We start from the raw sequence: 24,118 nt of genomic DNA on the forward strand, positions 1-24,118 counted from the left end.
TAATTTAAATCGTAATTTTTATTCTTTATACAAATATTGGTGGAAATTAACTAAGAATCTTTCTTTTGGGCTAATAGCAATTCGCCTTTTGCTTTCAATTTGCTGTCGATAATTCTTCGCTGTTCCTCTTGTTTTTCTTTGATTAATCGGTCATATCTTTCAACAGCATAATCTACTTCTCCCACCAATCTTACAATTTTCGCCTGAAAAAAATTGGTTATTAACATGTGCACAATAGACCAATGCTTTTAATATAAAATGTAGTAATATCAGAATTAAATATTTTAAATGCTTACTGCATATTCTCGATTTTTGACAATCTTTCTTTTCTGGTTTACTCCATAAGGTGTTGGTCTTCCGTCTTTAAACGAATAATCTGGTAAATTCGTGAGTGGCCCAAACGCATTTGGATTTGCAGTCAAACCTTTCCTGTTAAAATGAATTTAACTTTCTGAGAATATTAAATTAATAAATGTATGCAAAAAGATTAACAACAAATCGTAAATTTGGTAAATGTGACCAAATTTTCAAGTAGATATTTAAAAAAATGTAACTAAAGGATGAAACAATTAACAACAAATAATAATAATTATTGCAAAGTTTTTGGAAATGTGTGGTAATTATTATGAATTCATTGATATTCATTTGAAGCAACAAAAATGTTCAAAATTTGGAGTAGGGGAAAACATACTACAGTGGATAATCATTTATTAAAAATACTAATATTTGTAAAATAATTCATTAAATTTAATTAATATTTTTCGAAAAATCGGTAAGATACGTGTCATCTTATTTTCTTTTAAAAACCACAAATTTAAGTGGCAAATAATTCTGTGACCTTAGCATAGATTATCTGTGCGATTTCAAATGAATGCAGTCAGCAGAGTTAATTTATAACTTGGGAAATATATTTTGATAACGTATTGCTGATGTAAAGTGGGTCCATACTGTCTTATAATTGATTTTTTATGCTGTATCTTAAAATTCAATTTTTTATACTGTATAAGTGGTTCTTTAAATGTTAACTAGAACCATTTTTCGTGCGACAAGAAAGCGACCAGGCCTCGATTACATCACTGCTTTTAGCGACAACAGTCATACTGAATTTTATAACGGGTCATCCACAAATTACGTAAGACATAAATATAACACATTAATTTTCAACCAAATAGTTGAGTTATAAATTTAAAAAGATAAATTTCAAACAAAAATGGAAAAAATAAATTTTCAGTTAAAACATTTAATTTTCAGCAAAAAAAAAGGAGTTTTCAACAAAATAGTTTCATTTTCAACCCAAGTAAAGAATATTTAATAAAAAATGAATAATCAACAATAAGTGTAACAGTTGACATTTCCAACAGAAAATATTTTGAGTTTTAATTCAAAAGAAAAAAACAGTTGAATTATATCAAACAATACGAATTTTCAACAAAATAAGTATATTTTCCACTTAAAACAAAATTTCAAAGCAAAAATGGAACAAAGAAAAATTTTCAGTTTGAAAAATTGTCAACTAAAAAAGGACGAATTTACAACAACGTAGTTAGAATTTCAACCAAAACAACGATTAAAAAAAAATTATATTCAATTTAAAAACAGGTTTAAACAAATAATTGTATATTCAACCCAAAAGATAAATTTTATACCAAAGTATACCAATTTTCAACAAAACACATGAATTTCCAACTTTAAAATATAAATTTTCGAACAAAAATAGAATTAACTTACATTTTTATTTAGAGAAATACATTTTTAGTAGAAATAAAATGAATATTGAGCTAAAGAAATTGATTTTTAATCAAAAAGAGAATAGTTAAATTTTCAGTAAAAAAAAAGTAATTTTCAACTAAATACAATAAAGTTTCAACCAAATAGATGAGTTTTCAACCAAGAAGTTTAATTTGATATTAAAAAAGTAAAATTCGCAACATAATACATGAATTTTCAAATAAAGAAGGTAAATTTTCAAACAAAAATAGGATAGTTACATTTTTAAAGAGATAGACAAATTTTTAACCGAAGATTGAATAGTTCAATCTTCAATTAAAAAATAAATTTTCAACAACAAAAACAAATAAAATGATTAATCATCAAACAGAAAAAAAAATGTTTACAAAGTATGCAGCTTCACTTTCAGCCAAAAATTTAATAGTTAATACTTCAAATAAAATAGAACTTAATTTAAAATAAAAAACATTAGACTTTAACCAAAAACGGTGGATTTTCAACAAAACATTTGAATTTTCACAAAAAAATATATTTTTTCAACTTAAAATACATTTTTCATATATTTTCATCCAATTATAGAATTGTTCAACTTCCAGTTGAAAAAAATTGATTAAAACAAAATTCAACAAAATAGTTAGATTTGGAACTAAAAAATAGATTTTTTAACTAAAATTATTAATCAGCAAAAAGAAAATTTGTTTTACAAAGTAGAATAGAAATAAATAAACAATTAGAATAAACTTTCCAGAAACTATTTGAATTTTCAAACAAAAACAAAAATTATAAACAAAAAATGTAATAGTTAGTATTTTAACTAAAGAATATTTTCATTTTAAGTCAAAAATTTAGAATTATCAATCAAACAGTTGAATTTTCAATCAAACAGTTAAATTTTCAAGTGAAAGATTATTTTTTTACTTAAAATACAGTTCTTATATTTTACTTTTTCATACAATTTCAACTGACCATAGAATAGGTCAATTTTTAATTAATAAATTGTTAATTTTCAACAACAAAAATTATCAACAAAAAATGTGATTGTTAATATTTTTACTGAATTAGAGTTTTATTTTAGGCCAAAAATGACGAATCTTCAACAAAATAGTTGAATCCTCATTCACAATAGATTACTTTTCAATCAAAATTTGTGATTTTCAACAATAAAAAAGATGCAATTTTTACAAAAATAGATGAATTTTCAATTAAAAAGAATGGCTTTTTAACATAGTAGTATAATTTTGAACAAGATAATTAAATTAAATTCAACTTCTGTTTATCGAAAATTCCCTGACTCCTGACATTCCCTGACCAGTTAAAAATTCCTTGCTTTTCTGAAATTTCCAGACCTGTAGCAACCATAAATACTGAATTTTCAAAGAAAACGTTTACTTACTGCATTCTCCAATACTGATCAATAGATACCGAAGAAGAGGTTTTAAATCCATGTACTATCACTCTGAATTCTGTAGAGAAAAAAAACTTTCTAAACTAAAATATTTAGACCCCACTTTAAAATTTCCAACAAAACATAAGTGAAGGGTCGATGAAAGATGGTACATTTCATCAAAATAAAGTGTTGTAAATTTCTTAACTAAAAGTATGCAAACTAACCTGGCTGGGCAAAGAATAGGATATTTTTACAAAGTGCCATTTTCGCCCAGAAAAAGTATTTTAAAACCTAGTTGATGAATTATTGAGTACTCTTCTAGTTCTGAACCAAATGAGTATTCATTATAGATGGTAAGCACTTCAGTTATAGAAAATGACAAATTTAGAAAGAGCTGACTTGAAATTACATTAAGCGTAATTTTTTAAGGTTAGGTCACTGCTCAATCCTCAATAAGCTGATCAAACCCAAGCTCCAAGCGCACGTTGACGCGAGTACGTATCAAAAGAAACAAGGTAAGATTTTACTGATTTCTATCTAAATGTATTATATACATCCATTTGGGAGATCATTATAAAATTATTTCCAATTCTACTTATTAAATTTTAATTCAATTTATTAAAAAAAAAAAGTATGGTCTATGCTCCAAAAACGAAAACCAAGTAATATTTTGCCAAAAATGCTTAATTGTACATTCCTAAATGATTTGATCAATTTGATACCAAATTAAATATAATTTTGTTTCTGCAACCTCTTGAAAATAAATAATTCGAATAATTCCCGGTAAGTGTGAAAGCAATATTATCGTCAACCAATCAAAAGTTCTGCCGACAACGTAGTAAATTGTAGTATTGTCTGGTATTGTAATGGTATTGTAGATCGGGCAGTGCAGTATACTGTATAGTAATAAACATGAACTGTACTGTATGACCACACATGTAAAACGTTCGAACTGTTCACAGTAGTAGTGTCAATGGTGTCAATCGTAATAATCAAAGAGTGTCGGAGATCGGAGTTCGTCGTAAAAACCTTTTCGCAAAACTACTCCGTGTTATAAAAGAAGGCGATATTTATGTGAAAAAGAATAGGAAAACCATGGTCTCGGTGATGCAGCCGTTTATGGTAAGTTGCTATAATGCCTTGCCACGAGCTTGCTAATCGTAACCGGCCTAGCACCATCGACATATATACAAGATCGTCCTTATTTTCGAAAAATGAAGAGACATTCATCAATTCTCCTATTACTTTTTGCAGGACGTGGAAAGTTCAAGAAGCTACATCGATGAACTCTACTCCCTCGATCCGCAAAAGTGTCTAGACGCCCTTGTGTAAGTTCCTTAGTAAACATAACCTCAAAATATTTTCGAACCCGCTCAGAATTTTTCCTCAAATTCATTCTCATTCATTACTCTTTTTATTGATCTTTTGAGTTCCTTCACCTGTTTTTATTTGACACAAAAATACCGAGAACCGTAGTTTTTCAGGTTTAAATGCTCTATTTTAGATTTTAGTTTACCAGTTATTTATAGACAATTGTGCAATTACTTTTTGAAAGACTATGTATATAGTTAAATTGATCAATTAAAAGTGTAATAACATGAATATTGTGAATGTTGTCCACTCTTATTATCGAGATTGTAGAGTTTACGTTTAATTTCTAACTTGAAAACTAAAATTTAAATAAACTTGTTTGAAATAATAAAGCTCCATGGATGTAGTAGCTATATGGCAGGTGAGGGGAAACTTGGAAATCAGGGAAAAGTTAGGACTTTAGAAAAAAAATGGCAAAAGTCAGGGAATTTCTGTTAGTCACTGTTTTTCTCAAATCACTTTTGATTGAATTGATATGAATTCAGCCACTGTTGAATTCAGATCTATACGTATTTCTGCACTTTCCTTAATTATTTTGAAATATTTTAGGATATTTGAAAAGATTCCAAGAATTGTTAAAAATAGATTTCAATAATTTGTAAGGATTTCTAAAGTTTTAGGGTGTTTTTTAAAATTCCAAGGAATATTCTCACCAAATTTCAAAGGATTTCAAAATATTTCAAAGTATTTAAAATATCTTAGGGTATTTTAAATAGATTTCAAAGCATTTGAATTGATTTTAAGATTTCTGACAGGAATTTTCTAACAAAATTTCAAAGGGTTTCAAAGTCTTAAAAATATCGTCGGGTATTTTTAATAGATTTCAAAAAATTTGAAGTGATTCTAAAGGATTTGAAAGCTTTTAGTGTATTTTTAAAAATTCCAAGGAATTTTCAAGATCTTTAAAAAGTGTCAAGGGATTTCAAAATATTTCAAGTTATATAAAAAAAATCCAAGGGATTTTTAATAGATTTAAATAATTTAAAGGTCTATTTTACAGTCTATTTTACAGTCTATTATACAGTCTATTTGACAGAATTTGGAGTATTTAAAAACAATCCAAGGAATTTTCTAAGAACATTTAAAAGTATTACAAAGTATTAAAAATATCTTAGAGTATTTTAAATAGCTGCCAAATAACTTGAATTAATTCTAAAGAATATGAAATAGATTTAACTTAATTTCAAGTGATTCTAAAGGATTTGAAAGATTTTAGGTTGTTTGTAAAATTTGGCAGGATTTTTATAGATATTTGAAAAATGTTAAGGGATTTCAAAATATTGTAGGGTATTTTCAAAAATTTCAAGGATTTTAAAATAGTTTTCAATAAAATGAATGTATTATACAGTCTATTTTATAGACTTTGGAGTATTAGGAAAAAAAATCCAAGGAATATTCTAAAAAAATTTCAAAGGATTTCAAAGTATAACAAATTTCTAAGAGTATTTTAAATAGACTTCGAATAATTTAAAGTGATTTTAAAGGATTTGAAAGGTTTTAGTGTATTTTTAAAAATTAAAAGGAATTTTCAATATTTTTGAAAAATGCCAAATGATTTCAGAATATTTTAGGGTATTTTCGAAAATTCCAAGGGATTTTAAATATATTTCAATAATTTGAATGTATTAAGTCTACTTTACAGATTTCAGGGTATTTAAAAAACTCTCAGGAATTTTCTGACAAAATTTGAAAAGATTTGAAAGTTTTAAAAATATCTCAGGGTATTTGAAATAAATTTGAAATAATTTGAAGTGATTCTAAAGGATTTGAAAGATTTTAGAGTATTTAAACAATTCCAAGGAATTTTGAAGATTTTTAAAAATGTCAAGGGATTTTAAAATGTTGCAGGGTATTTTCAAAAATTTCAAGGATTTTAATATAGTTTTCAATAAATTGAATGTATTACAGTCTATTTTATAGACTTTAGAGTATTAGAAAAAAAAAGGAATTCTCTAACAAAATTTCATAGGATTTCACAAGATTTCAAAGTATTAAAAATATATTAGAGTACTTTAAATAGATTTTGAATAATTTGAAGTGATTCTAAAAGGTTTGACCTATTTTAAGGTATTTCAAAAAATTAGAATAAATTTTTAAGTGGTTTAAAAAGTTTCAAGGGATTTCAAAGAATTTCAAATATTTTAAGTTATTTTATAATGATTCAAGAAATTTTCGGAATATTAAAAAATTGTCAATAAATTTTCAAGGATTTGAATGATTTTAAGGATTTTTTCCTAGAATTTTAGAACATATTGAGCAATTTCATTGGAATTTTCAATTGAATTCGATAACTTCATGGGATTTAAAAGAATTTTACCAATTTTAGGGAATTTACCATTATTGCAAGGCATTTTCAAGAGGTTTAAAAGATTTCAAGAGATTTCAATAGAATTTAAAGGATTTGAAATATGAGATTTGAAAGGAGTTTAATTATTTTATGGACTTAAAAAATTTAGATTGCATAGGGTTTCAAATATTTGAAGATTTTCATTTTCTTCAATTCATTTGAATTTATTTCAAATTCCCTTTGCATTATTGTTCATTTATCCTGAATTCTTTTAAATTCTTTTGCGTTTTTTTAGTTCTGTTGAATTTTTCTAAACACATCTCAAACTTGCTGAATTCAAGAAATTTTTTAATATTTGAGTTAGAAATTAGTCACTTTTTCCGTTTAACTAGGTAATTTTTTACTTTTTTCAAGCAAATTTGGCTGTGGCAGCTCCGAAAATAATAAATTTAGAATTAAAAAAATTAAATTCAAAGTTGTTTTATTCAAATTATTTAAAATATAAATATGTAACCCTGGATTCTTGTTTTTTAATTGTAACAGGTGCCTGAAAAATTCTGTGATTGGCAGTAATCGGCAGAAGGGTTCAGTGATTGCCCAGGGTGTTGTTCCTCGATTGTTGCAGCTTTTGGGAGACACTTCCGGTACTATAAGTGACCGAATTCGCCTCGAGTCTGCAGTGACGCTGGGTTCTTTGGCAAAAGGAACGGATCAACATGTTCTGGCCTTGATTGACCTTGGAGTCGTGCCCTTAATTTTACAAGTGCTACTCACTACCACTGTCCCAGATTCTCCTGCTGATGGAAAAGCAAGAGTCAGTGATTTATTAATTGAAGCATGTTTGCGGTGTTTACGCACTGTTTTCCAACACTCGGCAGCTCCCGTTCACACGATTTATCAAAATCCTGCCCTTGTGCCTCGACTTCTCTCACTGGCGAGTCGATCTGTTACGTCTCAAGTTTGCATCGCTACTATTCTGACGACAGCTTGCAAGGTAATTTTTTTCAGTACAAAATTTCAGGCCTCGGATTCAACACACTATTCAAACTATTTGACCATTTTTTTCCCAGCAATCAGGGTGGGGATTTTATCGAGAAATAGCGCGGAATTTAATTGTAAAAAGGGGGGATATACTTCTGATAGGATTACAACTCAAGTTTTGATTATTTAAATAATTTTGGTCAATTTATAAAAGTGATCTCTACTTTAGGGACCGTACTTAAATTACGTAACGGTTTATAGGTCCTCTATGTCCCCCCACCTCCTCCTTTCTTACTGTACGTGATTTTTAGTTTCCTGAAATGTTTTGCTATTTATTGCTAGTAGAATTAAGGAGGGTGTCCGATAATTTCATTTTCAAAATTCCCTGATTTTCCTTAACTATTTTTTCATATTAAATCTTTTGTAAACAGGATAAAACAGTATTTCAGATACAAATTTAGATTTTTCAAATTTATTAAATTATTTTAAACAAAGAAATGTTTTTCTAATATAAAAATGGCTTTTTAACAAAATACTTGAATTTTCATCAAAATAATTAAATGTTGAACATTATACTTGAATTTTCAACAGAGAAATATCAATTGTCAGCAAAGAAACATGCATAGTTTATATTTCAATTAAAAAAGATGAAATTTATACGAAAGAAAAAGAATTTTTAAACCAAAAAGACGAATTTTCAACAAATAAGGATTTTTTACTCAAGAGAGAAGTGGCAGTTTATCTAAATTGTTGAACCTTGAAGCCAAAAGAAAAATTTTCTCTACAAAAATTGAATTTTTTAACCAAAAATATTACTTTTCAGCAAAAAATTAATTTTACGCGAAACTGATGCATTTTTACCCGCGTAAAAAAGATCAATCTTAAAAAAATGGAAAAATTGCATTTTAAATTGAAAAATTAATTTGAAACCAAAAAAAGGCTTTTCTATTAAACAGTTAAATTTTCAACCACCAAAAACATAAGCCTTCAGTAAAAAAAAATAATAATTTTTATCAATTTGGGTTAACTTTTACCCAAGTATTTGAATTTTCAACTAAAAATATAAAGGGAAAAAAAGAGATATCTGAAGAAAGTGATTCAACCAAATCTTTCAAACAAAGTAGTTGAATACTTAAGCAAAGAAGAAGAATTTTTAACCTTAAACTTGCATTTTCATGATAAAATCGAAGTTCTATTAAAATAGATGATTTTTCAAATCGAAAACATTAATTTAAAAAAAAAGTTGAATTTTCTGTTAGAAAAGATTTCATTTGATCTTTCACGGTCAAAATATGATTTTTTATACAAGAATTAAGTTTATAAGAAAAAAATTTAATTTTCAATCCAAAAAGAGGAATTGTTTAGCAAAAAGGGTGACCTTTTAACAAAAGTGTCGGATTCTATACCAAATAGTTGCATTTTATCAAAAAAAAAATGGAAGTTCTCTTAAAACAGATGAATTTTTATTATTTTTCTTTAAGTTGAATTTTCATCCAAAAACATTCTAGTTGACTTTTCAAGATGTAAATATGAATTTTTAACAAAAAGTAAGTTTCTACGAAAAAAAATTGAATTTTCGATCCAAAAAGACGATTTTTTAACAAAAAAGGATGGATTTTATAATAAATAGTTGAATTTTCTACAAAATAGTTGCATTGTTATCCAAGAAAGCTGAAATTTGTATCAAAACAGATCAGTTTTTAATAAAAAAAAAATTTTTTTGTTAAATCTGATCTTTCACCCAGAAAAAATTTCAGTTGGTTTTTCAACACCAAAATTTAAATTTTGAAATAATGTAAGTTTTGTACGAAATTGTTAAAATTTCAAGAAAACATAATTTTCAACCAAAAAATATGACTTTAACAAAATTGTTAAATTTTCAACCAAATAGTTTCATTTTTATCCAAGAAAGATGTAATTTCTGCTAAAGCAGGTGAATTTTAAAATAAAAAAAAGCCTTAGAAAAAATAGTTCAATTTTTATCCAAAAAAGATTTAAGTTCACTTTTCAACACCAAAATAAGAATGGTAAAAGATAAGTTTTCTGCTAAATAATCGAATTTTTAACCAAAAAGTATGACTTTTTAACAAGATTTTTACATTTTCAATAAAACAGTTAATGTTAATGTTCTACGAAAGGAGCTGACTTTTGAACCCAAAAAGACGAATTTTTAACAAAACATTTGACTGGAACCCAAAACCAGATCTTTTAAAGAAAATTGTTAAGTTTATAATAACAAAATAATAAAATTTCTAACTAAAAAGGTAATCTTTAAGAGAAGGTTTTTGCGAATTTGCAAAAATTACGTGCGTGAATGAAGGACTCCCTATTTCACAATAAAAATACAATTAAATAAGTAAGAATATAATTTAAGATACTTAATATTAATGAGTTTATTTGCTCACATGCAACTATCATTTAATATACTAAACTTGAACGTGATAACCCAAGAAATGACCGGCTTTTTATTCATTAAAAACAGAGCTTTATATGTGATATAAAGAATGTAAGGGTCCTTGAATCTGATTCGAGTTAAATGTTCATAATTTTAGTTGAAAATTAATTATTTGGTTAGAATTTTTGTGTGTGAAAAATTAATTTTTTAAACTGTAAATTAAACAATTTCATTTTTGGTTAAAAACTTATATTTTTTAGTTCAAAAATCAACTGTTTAGCTAATAATTGATCTGTTTTGGTTGGGAATTCATCTTTTTCGTTGAAAAAAAACTACTTGGTTCAAAGTGAAACTCTTTAAGTTAAAAATTAATGTTTTTGGTTTGAAATTTATCTATTCCAGAAGAAGATTCATCATTTTAGTTGAAAATTAATCACTTTGGTTGGAAAGTTGTGTTTTTTGTGTGGAAAATCTATTTTTTAAACTGAAAATTAAACAATTTTTATTTATTTTAAATTAAACAAGTTGATTTTTTTAAATTTAAAATAAAATTATTTTGTTAAAAATATATTTTTTTAGTTGAAAATTCCAAAATTTCGTTATGAATTCACTTATTTTGTTGAAAAATCGTCTTTTGTGGTAGAAATATAATCTTTTTGGGTGAAAATTCGACTATTTTATTCAAGAATTATCCATCTTGTTAAAAATGCAATATTTTTGCTATAAAAAAAGAAATTTGAAGCGGTTCAAATTTGTTTTAATATAGTACCGACGTTAATTTTACCTAAATATGCACAGAATTTTAAATATAAAAAGATATCATAAAAATTTGGTTGAATTATTATTCAAAGTCATGAACTTTAGGAACAAATTCAGGAAATGTTAAATGATGTTTTGAGTATTGTTTAATTATTTAATTAGTCGATGGTTTTAATATATTTAAGAATATCTTGTATTTATTATTTAACAATTACTAAAAAATAATCATTATACCTGGAAAAACCTGAAATTGTCAGAGAATATTTTTCCAATATTTGAGTAGACACTGTTGATTTGGAACAGGTAATTTTCGAATAGAATTCTGATTTGGAAGAGGGAATTATTTGAATGTCCAAAAAGAATCTTAAGAATTTGGTACATTTCATTGAAAATTTTGATAAAATTAAATATATTTACAGTTAGGTAAAGTAATTTAAAAAATACTGGATTTGTCTATAAGCTCTCTTTTATTTAAACTATTATGAAGTTTATAAAGCAATGTTGCAGTCTACTTAAGGCTTTACTTACTTTATATTTCCATCGATATTACCAATTTTTCGAAAATTGCATCGCTCATGCGATGTTTTTTATCTAAAAGTATTAATCCGGCTGTGCAAAACAGCAGGGTGGTCCAATAATGCATTGGAAATTTTGTTATTGCGCATTTTTATGAATAGCGTAGGGAAAAAGACGTTTTTGTATATTTTATTCATAATTGTTTAAACAAATGATTGTTTTTCATCACTATCTTCATCTATATTAATGCCTGATATTTGCACTTTTTCGATAATTTTTACCTGTCTGTCTTTTTTCACTTAGTGAGGTAATAATTAATGTAATTGAACAAAACGTTGTTTAAACAATTTAATATTGCTTATAACATTCTTCTCTTATATAAGTGCTATAAAGTTCTGGGTTTTTCTAAAATCTTTAACTCTGCTTCGCCGTCTAAGTTATTTTAAAAAATCATGAATAAACATTAGTGAAAACTATATTTTAAATAATCTCTTTTGTTTGCGAATATATTTTTCTGAGATAAAACAGATATTTGAAGTATGCTTTAAATTTTCTGCACGGATAATATTGAATACAACTTTCTCTTGAATAAGTTACTGAGAGACTTCGGTGAGGTGTCAGAAAGGCAGCAACGGTCTAATTGGTAATTGTGAAGAGAAATGTTGAGTTTCAACTCGATTCAGATAATTTTATGGATTTAGAATAAAATTTACAAAAACGTGTTTTTTCTTATGAGAAATACGTTTTAAACTTCATATGGAGCTTGTGGTACCTCTGAATATAATTTTTCAATGGATTTCTTTTTGTGTGAATTCGAACAAATCTTCGGCCGATATTTATAAAAAATTTTAAAATATATTTAATTTTTGGACCACCCTACTGAACAGTCGCTAAACAGAAGCACTGCTCGGTAATCCCGTATCGTACCGGATGCGTAATTTCTTTAGATAGGGAAATGTGCCCAAGGAAGTAAGAAAATACATCATCTAATTCGTTTTCTTGATATTTAAACATTTAATATAATGCTAAACGTATTCAAACATTTTATGAAGTAACTACTGGTAACGTGCATTACTTTGCATTTCCGTTACCAGAAAATTGTAACACGTTACCGTTACTCTTTTTTAAAAAAAACGCGTTGCCGTTACTAAAAAAAGTAACTTTTCTGGTAGCGCGTTACTGTCAAATACTGCTACTAGAGATAGATCCTCTGAAACTGCCATATAGTGTATAATTATTATTAAAGCTCGTGATTATAAATCATCAGTGGAATGAGTAGTAATTAAATTTGTCTTATTTCCAGACTGCTGAGGAGCAAAATGCATTGTCGAAAGGAGGTGCTGTCGAGACACTAGCGGTTCAGTTGGATTCCGCGTTATCTGAAGTTCAGCTTCCAGCATTGGCCTGTCTGGCTAATATGTGTTACCAAAATCACGCAGTCTCGGCCATGGTCGCTGCTGCCTCGACCAACAATACACCTCAGGGCAGACTCGTACCTGCGGTCCTAGGACTGCTGATGGGACGCGAGAAAAGTTCACTAGTTCAACTCGAAGCTGCTCGATGCGTGGCTTATATGCACAGAGCTGGAGCTCTCTCCTCGACGGATCCGAGGGTCGTTTATCGAACTTTGCCTTGCCTCGTCAGGCTTTGTCATCGAGATAGACCTCCCAGGGAAAGAGTAGCGGCTGCGGAGACATTAGCTTATCTTACGGAAGTCGATACTGACTTGCAGCGTTTGGCTTCCATTAGTAATCACCTTATACCCACCTTGGCTGAATTTCTGAGGCCGCATCCACAGGTTAGTTTTATATTATGACAGGCTGGATGTTTTTCGCTTTTTTTTTATGATCTTTTTAATGAAATAAGGCCTTGTAAAAAGTAGAAAAAAAATTTATTTTAACTTTAAAATATATTTTTACACAACTTTAGGTAGAAATAAAAAAAGTGCATATTTCGTCGTTTTTTGAAATATTACACTTGGACGAAAAAATTGTTTTCTTAATTTTTTAAATCTAGACTTCTCTACTTCCATAAATCATACCTAAAAAAATGTTTTAAAAAATTTTATATGCATAAAAAGTTTTTAAAATTTGTACATTTTCAATCGACTCACCGAAAAACTTTTTTGAAATTTTTGTTTTTTCGTCATGCCACCAAACAAATTTTTCAGTGATTTTACCAATTAATCTAATTATTTTAGGGTTCTTTTTCGGCCCAAAGTAGTGAACGTAGGTCAGGAAAAATCAGGGATATTGGAAAAAGAAAATTATGTCAAAGTCCGGGAGATTCTATACAACACACTTTAAATAACTGTCGCTTGACCGGGAAACCCCGAAAAAAGCGTTTTTTTCTGTTAAAAATTAATTTTTTAAACTGAAAATTGAACTATTCCAGTTGAAGAATTATTATTTTAGTTGAAAATTCGTGTCATGAAGAAAAACGTTTTTTTTAAAGCCCTACCAGATTATCGTAACAGCTTTTTAAATTGTCTTTAAAAAATCGAAAATTTAAATTTTGATCGCCCAACAAATAATTAAAAATTCCATTTTGCAGTCTACTCTGCGATATACGAAAAAAGATGAAAAGAGAAAATTTGCACTCCCAAAAAAAACTGCAAATTTTTTATTAATCACTTTTTACTAAAAAAACTATAGAAAAAAATACAATTTTTGAACAAGCGACATAAGCGACGAAAAAAAAAAATACCCAAAGTTGGTCACTTAAAAAAGAGCCAAAAATTTGTTATGAATAATTTTTTCCTAGGATGCGTAGTTCTGGTTTTAACTTTGAAAACTAACATTAAAAATCTGCAAGTTTGAGCGTGAAAAATATTTTTCGTTTTTATCAAAATGTGTTCGTTAAAGCCGAAGGGGTTTTAACAAAAGAGTATTCACAATCACCAAATTACAGTTATCGATGCCTTGACCTTTAATTTTGTTTAAATTGCATAAATGTGAGATAAGTACAAAGACTTTTCCATTTTTTGGGAGATTCATATTTTTTAGTTGGAAGTTCAATTTTTTAACAGAAAAATCGCCTTATGGCTTATAAATTCAACAGCTGATATGAACTTTTTTTCTTTCTTGACTGAAAAATATTTGTTTGTCGAAAATCCGTTGAACTGCTGTTAAAATTTTTTTTCAAGATTCATTATTTTAGTTCAATATTTATTTCTAGTTGAAAAAAAGCCAATTTGTTAAAAATTGATCTTTTTGATATAAAATTAATATTTATGATTTGAAAATGTAACTGTTTTTTTAAAAAAAATCACCTTCTTCGTTGAAAATGTGTCTCTGGGGGGAAATTTGATTGTCTTATTGAATTAATTTATTAAATTTATGTATTTTGTTGAAAATTTGTCTTTTTTGGTAGAAAATTAATCTTCTCGGTTAAAAATTCATGTTTGTTGATTGAAAATTAAAATATTTAGTTAAAAGATCAACCGTTTTGTTGATAATTAATTATTTTCAGGAAACGTCAACTCTGATTGAAAATTATAACTATTTTGTTGTAGATTTGTTTTTGCTTGAAATATCAACTATTATGTTTTTCTTTAAGAATTCATCTTTTTGTTGAAAATTTAACTGTTTTTGGTTGATGTTTATTTTTTTGTTTTGTTCGGTTGATTGATGCTTTTGTTCAAAAGTCATATTTTTCATCGAAAAGTCAACTGTTTTTTGAGTTCGTCCTTTTAAACTAAAAATTCATTATTTTTTTTATTCAGTTCTTTTCTAAAACATTTAATTATTTTTGAAAATTCATATTTGTTGGTTAAAAAATCAACAATATGTTTCAATTTGTTCATAAATCATATTTTTTGTTGAACATTCAACAATTTGGTTGAAAATTAAACTATTTTGTTGAAAAAAGTCATCTTTTTTCGTCGAACATTTAAATTTTTTATTTAAAGTTCGTCCTTTTCAATTGAACATTCATCTTTTATGGTAGTGACGTTATCTTTTTTCGTTCATATAAATAAATCTGAAATTTTAATATCCCGTTTATAAAAGATTATATTTTAAAAATGTTACAAGATTTTGAATATTAATTTGTCTTTAAATATTAATGGTCAAGGAAAATGAAAAATTGGTCAGGAAAAAATCCGCGAATTTTCAAAGTAAAATTTTGCGGCTCCCCTGTTGTAAATTCCATTATATTATATTATTATACACTCATCAGATTAAAAAAAAAAGTTATTTTAATTATTAGGTTCAAGATGCGACTTTATCCCAAGACATGCGACAAGCCGCCTTCAGGGCATTCGCATCCTTGGGAGCAAACGACGAGGATATTCGCAAGCGAATTATCGAAACCCAAAGTCTGATGGAACACGTAGTGTCTGGCTTGCAAGATCCTGGCGGTCCTCGAGTTCGTTTAGCCGCAGTCAGGTGTTTACATTCTTTATCGAGAAGTGTTCAACAACTCCGCACCACTTTTCAGGACCATGCGGTTTGGAGACCCTTGATGCAGTTGTTGCATGGTGCAGATAAAGGATTAGAAGGTAAATATAAATTAAATTAAACCTTATTCAGGGTGGCGACTTGACCGGTAACCCGGAAACGACCGGGAGTTGAATTAAAAAACCGGGCATTTTTTTCTGATCGTAACCAAATTCAAGTTTTCATTAGTTTAGTAATTTTAAAGTATTTTAAAGTATAGTTTTTTTTTTTGCCAGAGAGTTTTGGTGTCTATAGAAATATAATTTCACTTAGAACAAGTAACTTTTTAGATGGAACGGGAATTTAAAAAATATATATATAATTCGAATTTAGAAGAAATGAATTTAAGAAATCCCTGTTCCAAGTCAGAATTTGTCATATTTTAAAATTGCTTGCTTCCAAAGATTTTAAAAAGAAAGTACTTCAAGTAGTTGTTAGGGTAGAAGTATTATTTCGAATAGGAATGATTTCTGAATTATAATATACATTTTTTTACATTTTTCGTTAGGAATTGACCTTTTTTTTGAAAATTCAACTAGTTGCGGTTAAAAGCTAAACTCGTATTTTATTTTAGAAATTGATTTTTTTTTTGGTTGAAAATCCAAGTACTATTCCAGTTGAATGTTCATCATTTCAATGAAAATTCATATTTTAGGTTAGAAATAAATTTACTTGGTTGAAAAATAAACTACTTCGTTGGAAATTAATTTTTTTTATTGAAGATTCATCATTTTGATTAACAATTCATTTCTTTGGTTGAAAAATGAGCTATTTTCTTGAAAACTTGTTGTTTTTTCATGAAAAGGAATTTTTTACTGAATATATATTTTTTTTATTTAAAAATTAAAATTTTTTTCTTAAAATTCATATCTTTTGTTGAAAATTCGTTTATATGTGTAGAAAATTAACCTTAGTGGTTGAAAATTCATTTTTTGGTAGGTATAAAGTTTAACCATTGTAGTTAAAGATCATCATTTTAGTTGACAATTTACCAGTTTAGTTGAAAATTATTTTTTTTTTAACGAAAAGTTAACCGTTTCACTTTTATTTGAAAATTGGCTTTTTTTAGTTAAAAATTTAACAATTTGGTATAAAATAATTTTTTTCTTTAAAAGTTAATTTCATTGTTTAAAAATTCTCCTTTTTGCTTGAAAATCCATGCATTCCAGTTAAATACCCATCTTTTAGGTTAGAAATAAGTTTACTTGGTTGAAAAAACTCCTTTATTGAAAATAATTTTTTTTGTTTGAAGATTCATCATTTTAATTAAAAATTCATTTCTTTCATTGAAAAATGGAATTTTTTACTGGAAATTTAACTATTTTATTGAAAATTTTGTTTATTTTTTGGTTGAAATTTATTTTTCTTAAAATGAAAATGAAAATACTATTCCACTTGAATATTATATAATTTTAGTTGGCTGACTTAAATTAAGTCAATTATTTATGTTTTGATTGACAATTTGTCTTTTTTAGTACAATTTTTTTTGTATTGGAAGTTCGAATATTGCAGTTGAAGATTCATTGTTTTAATTAAAAACTCATTTTTTTGTTTGTTAAGAATTCAACAATTCCAGTATAGGATTAATTTTCTATTCAAATTCGATTTTTTTCTAGTTAAAACTTCAACTCTTTGGTTTCAAATTGTTCTCCTTTGATAGAAAATTGAACTATTTCGTTAAAATTCGTGTATTTCGCTGAAAAATTATATTTTTTTATAGAAAATTAATCTTTTTGTTTAAAAATTCATCGTTTTTTTTTAATTCAAGTTTTTCAGTTAAGTGTTCATCATTTTATACACAAAAACGTCAGTTAAACGCAACGCCTTGAAAAGTAGGTAGGCCCGGCTTGTTGAAAAAATCTCGAATGTGGGCCTTCTTAAATGGAAAAATAAAAAAAAATGTTAGTTAAGTATGACAATGGCTATGTCCCCTATACATTTTCTAATATGCGAGAAAAAATAACAAAATGATGGTCAAAAACAAACAAAAATCGTTTTTTCACAGTTTTTTTTAAATATTGTAAAAATCAACATTTTATAATAAATTTTATAGGGGACATAGCCATTGTCATCCTTATTCTAAAACCTTTTTTATTTGTTTGTTTCCGATTGCACAGTTCATTGCGTTTGAGTCACGTTTTTGTGTATAAAAAGTGTATAAAATAAATAATTTTTTTCCTAAATTTATTTTAAGAGTGCATTTAATAAGCCTAACGAATCCTACATCAATATCTTTATCAATAATGTCATACAAAATTCACAAAAAAAGCTTTTTTTCTGAGGTAGTTACTAGAATGACCCCTTAAAATTCCACTATTCCAGTTAAAGATTCACCATTTTATTTGAAAATTCGTTTATTTTGCAATTGTTGTGCTCTGTTGTGTTAAAGAATGTTTAGAATGAACGTTATGATTTGAAATAAATGTTTGCGTTTTGCGACAAGTATGCATGTGTTACTTTTAGTTGACCGGGAAAATTGAAAAAGTTGACCGGGAATTTGAAAATGTCCGCTAAATCGCCACCCTGTTATTATTATCACAGAAAATTTTCTTCACAATTCAATAATCACCCGGAAATAGTTGTGCCAACTACCAGTCGGATTTCAGGTAGAGGAGAAGGCGAGGAAGACTTGCTGACGGTTGCTTCTAGTACCTTATGCAATCTCTTGCTCGAATTCAGCCCAAGCAAAGAACCGATTCTTGAATCGGGAGGAGTCGAGCTTCTCTGTTCCCTCACGAAACGCCCGGATCCTGCCTTACGTCTCAATGGAATCTGGGCCTTGATGAATGTAGCCTTCCAAGCAGAGCAAAGGGTCAAGTCCCAAATACTTTCTTGTTTAGGGACCGATCAAATTTTTCGTCTCCTCGCTGATCCCGAGCTCGCAGTGCTTATGAAAACGCTAGGCCTTTTGAGAAATTTACTCTCCACGAAGGCACACATCGACCGCATAATGGGAGAACATGCGGCTCATGTTATGCAAGCCGTTATACTTGTTCTTGAGGATCCCGAGCATCCAGCCGACGTTAAGGAACAAGCTCTCTGTATTCTAGCTAACGTAGCTGATGGCGATCGTGCAAGAGATCACATTATGGCCAACGAGGATGTGCTCAAGAAACTTATGGATTATATGGTTCGTAGATTATAATTATTTTCACGTGCTTGAAGTTTTGAACGTTCAAATAAACGAAATTTTTTACTGATGGCTTTGTAAATTAGAAACTGCGCTAAAGTATTGATTTAATTTCTATTTAAAATAACAGACTGCGAAATAAACCTTGAATGCGTTATTTTAATTGTTGAGAGAGAGAGAAATTTTCAAAGAAATTTTTTAAAGTCTCGGACTCTGTGATCTAAAAGCATAGAATTCGAGAACCTGAGAGAAAAGGGGCGTGACCCGATGCCTGTAATTTCGAGACCGTTGCTTTAAAAGCTAGGGTTTCGAGATTTTAGTTCTTGCGCCAAAGATTGATAAAATTAAGGAGCAGTGTCGTGAATTAATCTCATAAAATTTCACACCGTGTAGTTGGAACAATATTTCTCGATGAAATAAAACTGGAAAAAAATGTTTCGTTCATTTGAATTTTCTGAACTTCAGTTACATAATTATTTGTCGTTTTTTATTGCGTTCTCAGGATTTTAGATCCTATCCATTTAACTAAGAAATTCTTGGAAATTGAAAAAACCATGAATTTAAACACTCTTAAGAATGTACACTGCGTACAATCAATCTCAAAAGTTTCATATCCTTAAAATGATTTATAAGCAAACTTTAGAAAAAAATAATTCTGGTTAAAATTGTTTATTTAACAGTAGTTATTTCAAGATTTAGTTTTTTATTTCTCTTCAGGGAAAAGTTGCCATTTTTATTTAATCCTAATTATCAAGGCCTCATGTTATTCTTTGAAGGATTCTCTAAATTTCTATTTGGGTTGATTTTATAACAACAAAATAATTGAGAAATCGTACAGTTATTATTGTTATAAACAATCATAGTAAAACACCCAAATAGAATTGTAGAGAATCATTCTAAGAATAAAATAGACCTTAATCATTAGAATTAAATAAAAATTGTAATTTTTCTCTGAAGAGAAAGGAAAAAGTAAACCTTTAAGTAACTGCGGTTAAATAAACAATTTTAAACTGAATAATTTTGTTCCGAAGTGTGCTTAGAAGCCTCCATCAAGATTTACAGAAATTAATAATAGATCTTTTTTTGTCGATTTTTATAAGTCATTTTAAAGATAGGCAACTTTTGAGATTGATTGTACCTAGTGTACATCTTTAAATATCTCCATTCAAATGAAAAAAAAATAAATAAAAGAGGAAAGAAAAGGAAGGCAATCTCCAAATCCCCTTTTTTATTTTTTATTTAAATCACAATAAAAAAACGTAGAAAAAATCAACCAAAGTTTCGGTACTCATTCAACATCCTTTTCAAGTCAATACATTTTTTTTATCATTTAAGAGTGTGTTCAAATTTGATCGTTCGATTCTTGTTTTTTTTTTAATTTATAAGAATTTCGTATTTCAATGTTAATTTTGATCGTTAAAAACAGGGTTGCCACACAGTTACTTCAAGTTCCTTTCAGTCACTTTTTTAAAGGAAAATGTCACTTTAGTTACTTCAAAACATCCTTATTTTTTTAATAATTCTTATTTTTTCTCATATTTTCAAGAGAATTCTCCTTTTTTGCTTAAATTCAAAGTGAATTATTAGCACCAAATAAGCAAATGCAATTATTTTTTGTTGAAAGTTAATTCTTTTTCGTTGAAAAGACTACTATTATATTTTTGGTTCCGAATGTTTAGTCATGTTTGTCTTCAAAATTGAACCGAAAAATTCTACTTTTTAGCTTAAAAACTAAACTTTTTTTTGGTTAAAAATTCACCTCTTTTGGCAGAAAGTTCATATTTCAAATTTTGAAAATGCAACTATTAGTTTGAAAAATTAGTTGTATTGGTTAAAAATAACCTTTTTTGTTGATAATGAACCTTTTCGGGATTAAAAATGAAAGGTTTCCGAAAACATCCGAGTTTTGGTTAATGATTCAACTGGTTTATTAGAAATTAGTTTTTTATGGTTGATAATGCATAGTTTTAGTTAAAAATTTGTTTTCTTATTAAAAAATGAATCTTTTTAGTTAAAACTTCAGCTATGAAAATTCATGTATTCGCTTGAAAATTGGTCTTTTTAGCAGAAAATTAACCTTCTTGCAGAAAATTTATCTCTTGCCTAATAAATTTTTTATCTTTTTTTGGTTATAAATACAACTGCTTGGTTGGCAATTAATAATCGGTTTTTGGTTAAGGATGTAACTGTTTTTTCTTCATTAATTTTTTATAGTCATAATTTCAGTTAATAAGTTTGTGTTTTTTTGTTGGTGAAAATTAATCTTTTTCTAGTGGAAACTTCAACTATTTGGCTGAAAATTCATGTGCGTTGTTAAAAATTCGTCTTGTTTGGTTGAAAATTAATTTTCTTGGTAGAAAATTCATCTTTTTTAGTTGAAAATGCATTATTTTATTGAAAACTCGTCTTTTTATAGACAATTGATCTTCCTCATTAAAAAATAATGTTTTTGTTAATAAATTTGCCTTTTTGTAGAAAACTAATCTCTTTTTGTAAAAATTTAATATTTTTTGGGTAAAAATAAAACTGATTTAATATTTAAAATATTTTCTTGTTGAGGATTCAATTAGATTGTTGAATATTCTTCTTTTTTGGTTGAAATAAATATATTGTTACATTTTTCGTCGAGAATTCATCTTTTTTGGTTGAAAATTCAACTACCTGGATGAAAGTTGAACTATTTTGTTGAAAAATAATTTGTTCTTGAAGATTCATCATTTTAGTTAAAGCTGACCTCTTTCTTTGAAAATGTAACTATTGTAATTTGGCTGAAATTCCAATATTTTTACTTGAAGTTAGGAATTAAAAGCGTTTTACATATATTGATTCAACTTTTTAAAAATTTAGTCTAGCAATTATGAACTTGGGTTTCACCACCAAATTCAGCAATAGTATGTAATCCTAAGCTCTAGTCGAAAAACTAAATTGTTAATGGAATCGAAATTTTTTAGTAGATACATGTATTTACATTACAGTCACTTTTTAGCTTAAATTAGTCACTATTCCAATTTGTTTAAAAGTCTGTGCCAGACTCGTAAGGAGGAATTTAAATATCTATTTATTCTGAATTTTATTTTTTATCTTAAAGATGCACAGTAACGTGAAACTGCAGGTTGCGGCGATATTTTGTGTTTGCAACCTGGTGTGGAAAGAGGAACCTGGTGCTGCACAAAGGCAGGCTCGTTTACGAGACTTAGGACTTTATCGAATTTTGCAACAGCTACGTCACACGAAGGACTCGCAGCTCTTCGATAAGTAAGTCGAAATGAATTTTCAATGTTAAAATTATGTTTAGCAGTATGTAAACACGTCCAAATTCTGAAATATAGTATTAACAGGGTTGCTACAAAACCAGGAAGACCTTGAAAAGTTATGGAGTTTTTTTTAAAGAATTGCTCAAACTTCTTTTTGTCGCACTTATTTCAAATCATATCAAAATAATATCATTATAAATAAAAAAAAATTTTTAATTTTATAGAGGTCATTCAAAAACTACGCCATACTACATGTGGAAGTGTTAAAAATAAATTAAATACATTTTTGGCCGAAACTTGATATTTTTGTTTAAAATATCAAATATTAAATTTTTGATTGAGAATTAATCTTTTTTTATTTGAAAATCTAACAATATAGTAGGAAAATCATGTATTTTGTTGTAAATTCATTTTTTGTTTGGAAAATTAATCCTCTTGATTAAAAATTTAAATACTTGGTTGAAAGTTGAACTACTTTATTAAAAATTCATTTTATAAGTTGATGATCCATCTTTATAATTGAAAATTTAACTATTTTTTTGAAAATTAGTTGATTTATTTTTGGTTGCAAATCCATTTTTCCAACTAGAAATTCAAATATTACAGTTTTAGTTGTAAATTGATCATTCTTAGGTTAAAATTCAACTATCTGGCTTAAAAATTGAACTGTGAATCATCTTTTTGTGTTGAATATTCAACAGTTTTGTTGAAACTTAACGTTTTGGTTGAAAACTCAACTGCTTTCTAGAGAATTCCTCTTTTTGGTTTGACTATTTAACAATATGGTTGATATTTTTTTTCTCCCTTGGCCGGAACATCCTTCCTGTTTGAAAATGTAACTATTTGAATCAAAATTCATTTCTTTTGGTAGAGATTCGATCTTTTTTTTATTAAAAATGCAACTTCTTGTTTAAAAACTAATTTGGCGAAAAATTCGACTATGTTGTTGTAAATTTCAATTGTTTAAGAAAATTAATATTTTTGAATAAAAATTTAACTACTCTGTTCAAATTTGAACTACTTGTCAAAAATTAATTTAATTATTTGAAGATCCCTCTCATGTGTGGAAAATTGAACCATTCCATTTTTAGTTTAAAATTGAACTTTTTCGCTTAAAAATTCAACTGTTTTGATAAAAATGGGTCTTTTGGGATTGGAAGTTATTTATTTTTGTAGAAAATGCAACCTTTTGGTTGAAAATTCACTTTTTTGGCGATAATTCATACTTTTGGGTTAGAAATTTCACTGTTTTTTAGGTAATTCGTCCCTTGATATTTCTTTCTCTCTTGACTGAAAAAGCTTTGCGGCTTGAAAATACAACTCCTTTGATGATAATTCGTCTTTTTGGTTTGAAAATTCATCTCTTTTGGTAAAAATTTAATCTTTTTTATTAGAAATGCAACTTTATGGTTAAGAAATAATTTTGTTGAAAATTTAATTGTTTTGTTGAACGTTCATGTTTTTGAGTAGAAAATTCGTTCTTTGGAATTGAAAATTCAACTGTTTTTCGTTGAAGTTTAATCTTTTTTCTTTAAAAATTCTACCATTTGGTTCATAATTAATTTTGTTGTTGTTGTCGATTAAAATGCTTGGTTAATTACAAGGGTTTGATTGATAATTAAGTTAGTTGTTTTGAAAATTAAACTATTTGTTTGAAAACTCAACTGTTTTGTTGAAAATTTAATTATTTTGTTGAAATTTTTTTTTTAAATTAATTTTTTCTGTTCACAAATTCAACTGCTTTGTTGAAAATTCAATTTTCTAGTTAAAAATTCCTCTATTATGCTTGAAAGTTCAACTATTTAGTTGTAAATGCAACTGTTTGGTCAAGAGTTAATTTTTTCTTTGTTGAAAATTAATCTCATTTGGTA

General features: G+C 27.4%; 2 protein-coding genes across 3 annotated transcripts in view; one reads left to right on the forward strand and one right to left on the reverse strand.

The window, feature by feature from the left end:
• LOC117168820 (39S ribosomal protein L52, mitochondrial) lies at nucleotides 1-3,615 on the reverse strand. The gene is made up of 4 exons (XM_033354662.1): nucleotides 3,340-3,615; nucleotides 3,122-3,191; nucleotides 297-429; nucleotides 1-203 (listed from the first exon to the last, which is right to left on the reverse strand). The coding sequence occupies exons 1-4, from the start codon at nucleotides 3,377-3,379 to the stop codon at nucleotides 51-53; spliced, it is 396 nt and encodes a 131-aa protein (XP_033210553.1). The 5' UTR covers nucleotides 3,380-3,615; the 3' UTR covers nucleotides 1-50.
• LOC117168818 (armadillo repeat-containing protein 8-like) overlaps nucleotides 3,612-24,118 on the forward strand; it is a 22,048-nt gene continuing 1,541 nt past the window's right edge. Inside the window, exons 1-8 of one of the 2 annotated variants that reach the window (XM_033354657.1) lie at nucleotides 3,612-3,630; nucleotides 4,078-4,237; nucleotides 4,370-4,443; nucleotides 7,317-7,767; nucleotides 12,728-13,222; nucleotides 15,634-15,925; nucleotides 18,443-18,993; nucleotides 22,082-22,248. In XM_033354657.1, the coding sequence (XP_033210548.1) occupies nucleotides 4,211-4,237; nucleotides 4,370-4,443; nucleotides 7,317-7,767; nucleotides 12,728-13,222; nucleotides 15,634-15,925; nucleotides 18,443-18,993; nucleotides 22,082-22,248 (2,057 nt within the window). In that variant the 5' untranslated portion in view covers nucleotides 3,612-3,630; nucleotides 4,078-4,210. Of the gene's footprint in view, nucleotides 3,631-4,011; nucleotides 4,238-4,369; nucleotides 4,444-7,316; nucleotides 7,768-12,727; nucleotides 13,223-15,633; nucleotides 15,926-18,442; nucleotides 18,994-22,081; nucleotides 22,249-24,118 lie in introns of those variants that run through there. The other variant, XM_033354659.1, reaches the window with a different exon arrangement.

The sequence above is a fragment of the Belonocnema kinseyi genome, chromosome 3, assembly GCF_010883055.1.
Source record: "Belonocnema kinseyi isolate 2016_QV_RU_SX_M_011 chromosome 3, B_treatae_v1, whole genome shotgun sequence".
Lineage (NCBI taxonomy): Eukaryota > Metazoa > Arthropoda > Insecta > Hymenoptera > Cynipidae > Belonocnema > Belonocnema kinseyi.